The sequence below is a fragment of the Amblyraja radiata genome, chromosome 11 (genome assembly GCF_010909765.2).
Source record: "Amblyraja radiata isolate CabotCenter1 chromosome 11, sAmbRad1.1.pri, whole genome shotgun sequence".
In the NCBI taxonomy this organism is placed as follows: Eukaryota; Metazoa; Chordata; class Chondrichthyes; order Rajiformes; family Rajidae; genus Amblyraja; species Amblyraja radiata.
In genome coordinates, this window is record NC_045966.1 from 46,956,602 (window position 1) to 46,967,901 (window position 11,300).

General features: G+C 42.1%; 1 protein-coding gene across 4 annotated transcripts in view; it reads left to right on the plus strand.

Moving 5' to 3' along the window:
• Nucleotides 1-10,375, plus strand: part of LOC116978600 (arf-GAP with Rho-GAP domain, ANK repeat and PH domain-containing protein 3-like) — a 173,210-nt gene extending 162,835 nt beyond the window's left edge. For 3 of the 4 annotated variants that reach the window (XM_033029862.1, XM_033029860.1, XM_033029859.1), the window contains 2 exons: nucleotides 3,553-3,591; nucleotides 7,485-10,375. In XM_033029862.1, the coding sequence (XP_032885753.1) occupies nucleotides 3,553-3,591; nucleotides 7,485-7,751 (306 nt within the window). In that variant the 3' untranslated portion in view covers nucleotides 7,752-10,375. The remainder of the gene's footprint in view (nucleotides 1-3,552; nucleotides 3,592-7,484) is intronic. The other variant, XM_033029861.1, reaches the window with a different exon arrangement.
• Nucleotides 10,376-11,300: the final 925 nt, after the last annotated feature.

An 11,300-nucleotide genomic window follows, 5' to 3' on the forward strand; every position in this document is an offset into this window, starting at 1 on the left:
GGAAATAGCATGAGCCTCTTATAGGAAATTCTTAAGCATACAGTAGGCCCTTTCAAATACCATGGCGACCCTTTGAGCCTGAACATAATTTGATTAAATAGTGCTACTTATTCATTGGATGTGGATGTCTCTTGTTTCCATCCATAATTGCTCCTGGTGCTACCTTCCTGACTACACTTGCATTTGAATAGGGACTTCGAACCAGCAACAATGAAGGAATGTTAATCTATTTCCAAGTCAAGGAGACATGCCACTTAGATAAGAATATGGATGTTCCTGCCTATCTACTGCCCTTGCCCTTATGAACAGTGGAGGTCAAAAATTCGGGTGGTGTCATATCATCATAGTGCCTGTCATTCAGCATGGAGACAGGCCCTTCAGCCCAACGTGCCCACGCCAACCAATATGCCGCATCTACACTAGTCCCACCTGCCTGCCTTTGGCCCAGATCCATCAAACCTAACACATCCATGTACCTGTCTAAATGTTTCTTAAACATTGTGATAGTATATGCATCGACTACTGTACCTCCTCTGACACATATGCCATACACTCATCACCCTTTGTGTGAAAAAAGTTATCCCTCAGGTTCCCATTAAATATTTCCCTATTCACTGTGGACCTATGTCTTCTGGTTCTCGATTCCCCTACTGTTATAACAGTGGTGCTGTTATATAACTTGCTGCATTGCAGCTAGTACACCTTATATGCCATGGAACATCTCAAAAAGTAGACTGATGATTGAAGATAGTGGCTGGATTGCCAATTGATGATTTTGTTGCCTCACATGATGAGGGGTACTTATTGAGTTATCCTGGAACTCGATTGCATGGCGTTTCATTACAGTGCTGTCTACTGCCTTGTGGACACTGGAAACTATATGGGGAGGCAGGATATGAGTCACTTACCTGATCAGAGTTTCTACACCAATAACCTATCTCAAGTTATTTTTGGAGGGGGGGGCAGGAAGTTTCAGATTTCCGCAACACTTTTTTGTGAAATGTTGATAAATAATTAAACTTTGCCGGCATGGAGGCGCAGTGGTAGAGCTTCTGCCTTACAACTCCAGAAACCCGGGTTTGATCCTGACTATGGGTGCTGTCTGTACGGAGTTTGTACACTCTCCCTGTGATCCCATGGGATTTCTCCAGGTGCTCTGGTTTTCTCCCAAACTCCGAAGACATACAGGTTTGTAGGTTAATAGGCTTCGGTAAAATTGTCCCTAGTGTGTGTTGGATATTGTTAGTGTATGGGGTAATCGCTGGTCGGCGCAGACTTAGTGGGCTAAAGGGGCTGTTTCCACGCTGTATCTCAAAAGTCTGGAGTCTATAGACTTTGAAATAGGTTAGTAAGTCAGATTTTGTTGGAATGGAGCTATTTACTATCTGAAATTATACCTCCACAATCTTCCCCCACCCAGATTTACCTGATCTAGGTGCAGTGAGCAAACTACAGGCGTAGGGTTTCTAGTCTCAAGAGGCACAGACTGAACAGTGGCAAGATCTTCACTGGTTCACTGGTCAAGCTCCACCCCAGAAACATGATGAAACCTTTGACAGCTGGCAATGCTCGGTTCCCAACTCTACTATCTGTCAACATTAGCCATTCACTATAACTACCTTTGAATAGCTTTGGTTTAAAATCAAACACAATTTTAAATGTAAAACAATGTAACATGAACTCCAAACAATTGAAAGCAGATAATTGACAGCATCGAGCGATAAAGTTTGGAATAGTATCAGAGAAAGATAAAGCAAGAGATATCAGCCCACTGAGACCATCCTGGTGATTGTCTTCTTATTTACACTAATCCTACATTAATTTCTTATTATACATATCTTTTTAATTAAAACTATATGCAAAATTGATTATTAAAATAATTACCTATCACAGAATTGTTTTCCCCTTCTATTGCCCGTAATCCTGTAGTGATTAGTTAAATCACAAACCTAGTTATTTCCCGCTCCCCATCAATCAGTCTGAAGAAGGGACCTGACACAATATGTCACTTAACCGTGTTATCTTGAGATGTTGCCTGACCCGTTGGATTACTCCAGCATTTTTTGTGTTTTTTCAGGCCAAGAGCTTATTTCCCGTGTATAAATGCACGGAAAATTGTAGCAGGACTGAGTTCCTATACATATCCCCAGTACAAGTTCAGCAGCAGTGCATCTCGACTGATGCAATAGCCATTATGTTTAGGACTTCCTGCATGGGTATGAGTGCAAAAATCCAATCCCTGCTACTCCATCCACGGTAGTGTGGGTCAATGAAAGCACCCATTGAAATCATGCTCCTTGCACTCTGCAGCCATGATATTTCCTCTTCATCAGAGACAGAGACATAGAACATAGAATATTGCAGCATAGGTACAGGCCCTTCAGCCCAAATGTCTGTGCCAAACATGATGACAAGACCAACTCTTATCTGCCTGCACATAATCCATATCCATCCATTCTCTGAATATCCATGTGCCTGTTCAAATGTCCCATAAATGCCACTAATGCATCTGCCTCCACCAGCACCTTGGCAGCACTTTCCAGGCACCCACCTGTTACTATGTAAAAAAACTTGGTCTCTTTGAAACCATGCCCCTTTCACCTTAAAGCTATACCCTCTGGTACTTAATTAATTCATCAACTTTCCTTTGGTCATTTGAAAGGTACCACATGGAAATATGCATGTCGGCCCACCAATTCCATGCCGACCATTGATCACCTGTTCACACTACTTCCATGTTATCCCACTTACGCATCCACTCCCTACACACTTGGGGGCAATTTACCGAGGCCAATTAGCAAATAAACCCACACATCTTTGGGGTGCGGGAGGAAACCAAAGCACCTAGAGGGAATTCACAGGGTCACTGGGAAAACGTGCAAACACCACACAGATAGCACCTGAGGTCAGGAATGAACCCAGGACTCTGGCGCTGTGCCACTGTGTTGGCCTGTGTATGATATTAGCTAGGTTCTGACTGTCTACCGTATTTAAGCATCTTGAAATTTTAGAAACTTCTATCTGGTCTCCCTGCAACCTCTGGCGTTGCAGAAAAACAATCCAAGTCTCTCCATCCTCTCCCTATAGCTAATGCTCCCTAATCCAGGCATCATTCTGGTAAACCTTCTTTGCGCCCTCTCCAAAGGCTCCACATCCTTCCTGTAATGGGGCAACCAGAACTGCACGCAATACTCAAAATGCGGCCTAACCAATGTTTTTTAAATCTGCATCATGACTTGCTGACTCTTATACTCAACGCCCTGACCAATGAAGGAAACATTACCATATGTCTTCTTTACCACATTGTCTGTTTGCAGTGCCATTCCTTCTATCCAGAGATGCTGCCTGTCCCACTGAGTTACTCCAGCATTTTGTGTCTATCTTCCGTGTAAACCAACATCTGCAGTTCCTTCCTAGATGGATCAAACCATTCACTGATTGGGAAAGTGATGCGTGGTTCTGTTGTTTTACCTGAATGTTGATTGTAACTGTCCCGTTGATTTCTTGTGCTTTTTTGCTCTGCTTATTGCATTTGTGCCCATTTCCTTCTAGCGACGTCTACATGCTCGGAGAACGCTCTCAATGTTCTTTGTAAGTAAATTTGTGCTCCTGCCTGACAACTACAACACTAAAAAAAACTAATCTCACTTGGGACTTGGTGCCTAATGGTCTCAGTAATATTTTTAATACCTCCTACGACGATGCCTCCTCCTTAAGTGTCGCTCTGCTCCCCATTAATGACAGAAAGGTCAGGAGAAGCTGAAAACCAGTACCAAGGACAGTGCCTGCCTGCCAGCAAACATCAGCACCTTGGACAGTGCTTCGGACTGAGCTGAAAAGCATCCAATTAGCTAGGAATGGATCGACTTGCCTGCACCTCATCAACCCTATTCCTTAAAAACAATGCGGTCCCCGCCGGATGGACGAGAGAGCAGAGGAGAAGAAAGATAGTAGGGAGAAATGGAGAAGGCTGGCATTCTTAGTCTTGGCCCAGTGACTCAATCTTAGCCTTGAATAGGAGGGGATATCGGTCTCAGGCTTGTACCAGCAGCTCAGTTTTGGGCCTGAAGAGGAGGTGCTGGGGTTCTTGGGGTTGTCACAGCAACCTAGTCTTCGCCTTGAATAGGTGGTGCTGGCAATAGACAATAGGTGCAGGAAAAGGCCATTCAGCCCTTAGGTCTAGGGATTGTCACAGCGGCTCAGTCTTGGCCTCAAAGGGATGGCACTCCAGCTTTACCCCTTCCTCCCTTCCTCCCTTCCTCCCTTACCTCGTCCGTCCTACTTCCTCCTTACCTTCCTCTCCGTCCCTTCCTCCCTCCCCTTCCTCCCTCCCCTCCTCCATCAACTCCTCCATCCCTCCCCCCTCCCCTCCCCCCTCCCCCTCCCCCCTCCCCCCTCCCCTCCCCCTCCCCCCCCCCCTCCCCTCCCCCTCCCCTCCCCCCTCTCCCCTCCCCCTCTCCCCTACTCTCCCCTCCCCCTCCCCACTCCCCCTCCCCCTCCCCTCCCCTCCCCTCCCCCTCCCCTCCCCTTCCCCCTCCCTCCCCCCCCCCCTCCCCCTCCCTCCCCCTCCCCCTCCCTTGCTGGAACTGCATTGGTTTTAAGGTCTAGGGTTGATGAGGTGCAGGTGAGTTAATCAAATCCTGCTGAATTGGATGTAGCTGTTGCTCCTCTTGCTGTGGCTTCAACTCATTGCAGAGTGTTGTCCGTAGTTCTAGTGTATTCTGGAAGGCAGGCGCTGCCCAGGGAGTTGCTCTGCAGGTCCACCTGGCCTGATAGCTGGTAACGGGGATCAGAACGACGCTTAGGGAGGTGGCATTGTCACAATCTGTATACACTAATGTCCTAGAGCATGGCTTTGCTTCTTTAAGGGCGTGTCCCACTTGGCAATTTTTTTCGGCAACTACCGGCATCATTGACTGACATGTCAGGGTCGTCGAAAGATTTTTAACTTTTCAAAATCCAGCAGCGACAAAAAAATGTTGCGACACTTGAGGAAACACCACGTGCCAATACGTCGACACCACTGCATCACGCCGCTTCACCTTGCGACTTTTACCGTGTCCTGATACATCAGTCAATGATGCAGAGAGTCGCCAAAAAAAATTGGCAAGTGGAACAGGCCCTTTAGATTGTGTCTGTTTATACACTTGATTTTACATGGTCATTATTTGTTCAGTTTTATCTGTGGTTCTATTTAGATTTCTATTGAAACTTTTGCCGCTTTTAAGCTTTTGAGGGTCAGGTCGAAGAAGGTAAAGCTTTTCATTTATACAAAGTGTAGATGGGAGGCTTCATGGTGACTCTCTGGAATTACATTTCATAGCTACAGTATGGTTTTCAATCATCAGCAATTATTTTTTCTTCTGTTTTAGAAATTCTCTTATATCAGTCCTCCCTCCTCCCCTCCACAGGAAGTGCAGGCAATGGGAACTTCCTGTTTTCAATGTCCTTATCTCTCTAGATTATGTAATTTAACAAATGGATCTTTCGTTTGAATATTCAGTCCATTGATATTTTTTAACTCCTGTCTCTTGCCCAGTTAGTCCATTAAATTTCACCTTACTGATCTATTTAATACCTTCCAAATGACACTTTATGGGGCAGTCTTCACAAATGAGCAATCACAAGTAGTTTTGTTTATTATTGTCATGTGTACTGAGGTACAATGAAAAGCTATTTGATTGCCTGCTACCCAGCCAAAGAAAAGACTGTACATGAATACAATTAAACCATTCAAAGTGCATGATAAATGATAAAGGGTACACCATTTAGCATAAAGATATAACAGGGGAGTCGGATAGAGTCGAATTAAAGATGGTTCAAAGTGCTCCAGTGAGGTTCATAGGAGGTTAGGATCGCACTCTAGCTGATGAGAGGACTGGTTATTTGCCTTATAACAGCTAAGAAGAAACTGTTCCTGAATCATAAGTTTTGCGTTTTCACACTTCTGTACTTCTTCCTGATGGGAGAGGGGAGAAGAGGGGTGAGACTGGTCCTTGATCATGCTGGTGGCTTTGCTGAGGCAGCATTAAGTGATAACAGGACATAAATATTTATAACCCCTGAAACTCCCTGACATCCTGATTTACAAGGGGAGGTGGGGAGAGTGTTTACAAGTCCAGATACTGGCAAAGCAAAGTAATGGGATACACGAGGTATTTACCATTTACGCCCCATACTTCAGGTTGGGACTTTGGCTGCTGTCAGTTCATTATCAATGGCCATGTTTAAGTTCATCTCTGCTCCAGATTCTTATGGAGCAGAGTATCAAATACTTACAAAAACCCTTCTGCTGCTTTCCACCACCACTTATATGGGAACTTCGCTTAGACCTCAATCTAAAGTTCAGGACCTGAACATAGAATCCAAAGTAATGGGCAAACTGGTTACAAACTGATGTGTCATACCTGAGATTATAAATGAAGAAATACCTTAATTGGTGATGTTCCTGCTTCTCACAAGTATCAACGTTCTCCTTGAATGCCTACAATTCTGTTCACTAACATTAACGTGTACTCCTTACTCCTTGCATGAATACATATGTTGCATGCCTATTTATGAGAAATGAATTTGATAAGAAAGCCAGCTTGAATCCAGAGGCAATACAACAGTGTAGACTACCTTCTGAACTTCACTCACTTGTCTGGCAATTCAGCTTTACTTCTTAAAACAAGACAAAGTGCTTGAGTAACTTAGTGGGTCAGGCAACAACTCAGGGGGACATGAATAAGCAATGTTTTGGGTTGAGCGTTCCTCAGACTGATTGTAGAAGGGGACAGAAAGCTGGAAAAGAGATGGGGGGGACAAGTGATAGGTGGACACAGGTGAGGCATGGGGTTTGTTTGGCGGATGGGTGGACAAAGGCTAGAGGTTAAAAGGAGACAAAAGGGTGTCAGACAAAGAGAGAAGAGGAATGAAATGTAAAGTCAGAGAGAGGGAAAAAAGTGGAAGGGGATGGGGGGGAAGGGGAAAGGGGGGATGCGTGCACCAGGGTGGGGCATAACAAATAAAAAAGAAAAAAGGCTGTGGGATAATGATTGAGGATAGAAGAAGCATGAAATGTGAAGTGAATGAAAGGGATATAGGTGGAGGGGGGAAGAGTGAAGGGTGGCGGGAATGTAGAAGAAATTGGTGCACATCCTGGTGGGGTACAGGGAAGAGAGGACGGGTCAAAAATAATGCATGTATTTATTGGCTAGTTACCTGAAATTGAAAGGATTCAGTGTTCATTCCATTGGGTTGTAAGCTACCCAAGCAGAATATGAGGTGCTGTTCCTCCAGTTTGCCTGAGGCCTCATTCAGACAATGGAGGAAGTCCAGGACAGCAAGGTCAGTGTGGGAATGGGAAGCAAAGCTAAAATGGTTAGCAACCAGGATATCCAGCAGGCCTTGGCGGACCGAGCGCAATTGTTCGGTGAAACAGTCACTTGGTCTCGCTGATTGTAAAGGAGGCGTTTGCATTTTATTGCTTTGCTTCTTTGCAGCCGATGAAGATGCAGCAGGACATGTTTGAAAACCAACAGAAGGAAGAAGATTCCAGCAATGACCCTGTTTATGAAGAAGTGCAGGATGTCAATGTGATGTTGTCGATCAACCCAGACATCTCACCGGTGGACCCCACGCCAATCCTGATGACGCAGATGAAGAGAAACCCAGCCTCAAACTCACCAATACAGGACAAGTTCCTGCAAGAACTCAGTTCAGCCCTTCACAGAAAGAATGAACCCCAATACGATATCACCAAGCTGTAATACCCAGTGGATAGTCCACGGGTTCACTGACTGAATACAGTGTGTATTGTCTTGGGGCCACTCATTGTTATGTTGATGCACCATGTTAGCTCAATTATGGAGAGTTTCGGATGTATTAATTTTGCCAGTCTGAATGTGAGACCACAGGTAGAAATTCATTCACAGTCACTTGCTCTTTTCAAGAATGTAGAGTCACAAAGTCAACGAGCCGGCCTTTTTGGAGAATGTAGTATATAACACCTGGTCATTGTAATGTTGTGCACCTCATGTAAATAACCAGGGATGCATTTCCACAGCAATGTTTTTGGTTGATGTAAGATTTTCCTTTAACAGTCTTAATTGAACACTCCTTTATCAATGACCACTATGATCACCGTCACGTATGTGGAAGATGTGTTCAATGTACTTTAAGTAACCTATTTAAAATGGCAGTTTAAGTCACACATGGTTCTCATAGAAAATCTTCAATTTTGTTGGGAGATTGCCTGAACATACCCCTGACACTTCTCAACGTGTTTCTTAACTGCTTGTTCTGTAATCTTCAGTAAGAGGATGTCATTGAGGATTTTATTTATGTGAGTTTTCCTAAGGCTCAGTTGAGCTGCACTCTCTGGTTAATCTCTCTGAGAACTTTGGTATTTTCCAGCCAAGTTCTGAGCAGAATTCATGTACAAGACTGGCTGATAAACTGTCCTCAAGATGAAGAAAAGCACCGTACTGATGTATTTATTTCAGTTTTCAGATCCTTAACTACCTTTGTGTCTCCTATCCACTCACTTATGTGAGATTGAAATGAAGTTCACAACTAACTTTCTTGTACTCATTCCTTCTCCATTAGTCTTCTACAGAGTACGAGACACAATAATATTTTCTGTTGAGACGGGTTCAGAATTTCACTGCATCCCAAATTGCAAAGAAATTTGGATAAAAAAGCAAAGAATAGTGATTAAATGAAACTAAGTATCGGTTCAATATCTTGAAACAGGAAAGTAAATCCTATGGTTTGAAATTATTAGGCAATAATGAGTAAGATAGGGGCTTGGTTTAAACAAAGGCTATATTTAAGCCCATGCGCATGCTGCACATTTGCACTAGGTGAAAGATAGTGCTGAACTTACCTGTGGGCATCCAGCAGATAATTGGACGGTTACACTTTCTCAACGTTCAGTCTAGTTCAACCAATGCACCAGATCTTACACCTCTGCCACAAATGACAGTCATGTGGTCCTATTCAGCTGTAGTTTTGTATGTTTGAGCGAAGGAGGCAAAGGTTGAGCACATTAACAATGATCCTGATATCTGAAGAGGGGTACAAGGTCTCTGTAATCCTGTGACAAAATATCATGTCAATTACAATGACAGGCAGCAGCAGATTAAAGTGGTAACCACACCGGCTCATGAAGAAAAACATGCTGCAGGAACCGAGTGCTGAGATTCAGAGAGATGGCGCATCTCTGACATTCAGTCTGAGGCTATTTCTTTCCTCCTTTTCCATTGCAGATGAAGTATGATTTTCTCCTCAGCTTGCTGAAGCTTTGAATGGAGCTTTGAGGGTTGCAACACCAACTCTTTTCCTAAACCTCTCCGCATGTCTCCATGAACTTTTAATCTTAATAATATATTTTACAGTTTGAGACTATAAAGTTTGACATTTCAATTTTTCAGGGTTTCAGTCTAAATTTGAATACCAAGAAAAATCCAATGTTCTTGTTTCATTCTGCTCAAGCTTGAGGAAGAGAGGAGAAGTTTGCCACAGGGAGGATGTTGCAATTTTAAAAATGTCTCAGTGCTTCCAATACCCTTCAATGAGATGCCAGCGCAAAGAGCTATGGCAATTTGTTCCCCAAATTTATAAGTGCTGTCTTCATTTCTTCCTTTTCCTATCTGTAGTGAAAGTGCTGATACATTCTTTTATTTTATGACCCTAGCTAGATAATAAGTGTCTAATCTGATCCCTTTATTATCCATTGGATTCTGAACAGCTCTACTGTGGCAAAGTACACTTTTAGCTTGTTGTTGGCTTGTAAAATGTGGTGGCCAACTGGTAGAGGTCAGTGTTGTTAATCACCCGCAAGAGAAGATATGTCCATTGATGAAGTTCACTTGTTCCTGCTTAAGTGTATTTGCATTACATTCCCATGTGTGCAACAGGTTAGCATCTGTGTAAGAAATAGCCAACACCAAAGTGTTTTATGAGCTTTATAGGTCACAATATTCTGTCCTTGTAAATAACGGATAATCTTCAAATGTGTGAAACCAAATGAATAAAAATGTTGTGTACATTATATATATTATTTTTTACCACTTGTAAAGGGTATGCACAATTTTACTGTAAACACGTATCAAAAACATGACATTTCACTTTTTAACTTTAAATGTAATGAATTTGGATTGCAGTAAAATATGTTGAATTTTCAACCTTAATGTAAACTTCACGATTGTGTAAATACTGTACATTTACATTTTTGTATTATAGTATGGTTACTTCAACTTGCCCAGTGATTTTGGGTGATTCATTCTCATGCATTTATTCAAGGATCAGAATTTGTGTAAAATGAAATGTTAATGCTGGCATGAAATTCTATTAATCAATACATCTATTCAGTAAAAAGTGTCTTGTATGATGATGTCTTTAATCATTCCCCTTTCTAGCTGTAATGAAATTCCTGATATCTATTTGCTATCCCTTTACTATTATGAGTCCATCTTGGCAACAAATATCAAAACTGGCCTTTCTATAGCTCCTTTCACATCCCACCAATGGACTGTATCTACTGCTGTTCAAATGAGAAACATATATTGTCTGGAGGATAACTTCTCTGTTCTGGCTTGACATAGATCCAGCGAATGTTTTAATATCGAACCAGAGATAAGGTAGATAGACAATTTTATTTTTACCATGGTAGGGTTATCATAAACAAGCGTATATAGTGTAAAGTGAGAGGGAGGATAATAGCTCCTGATGCCTTGAGATACCTGCACTGGAATGTCCAGATCTCAGAAGTAGTATATATTTTATTGTGAACATGAAAAACAAAAAAGTTAAAAACAAAGCAAAATAACAATGAAATGAACAATAAACCTATACCCAACTCATTGAATAATTTATCCTAAACATCACAAATTAAATCTTACATGTTCGAATAGGTGTAGGAGGAAGTATACACTTATTTATTCCTACTCCTTCTCCACTACTCATCAATTAATTCGCAAACTTTATCTCATCTACATATATATATATATATATATATATATATATATATACAAAACATATACATACGCCACATACATACATACATAGATACACACATATGCATGCACACAAACATAGATATATACAGTTTATAAACAATTATACAAATTCTATGTACAAGTGAATATCGCACTGTCAATAAACTAAAACTTAACCATCATCACAGGCCTTCCTCAATCTTCTACCACTTGAAAATAATTTTTTTGCACTTCTTCTTAAACTGAGGAATGGTTGTGCTTTGCTTGATTTCCACATCCAAATCATTTCACAATTTCACCCCACAGATTGAAATAGGT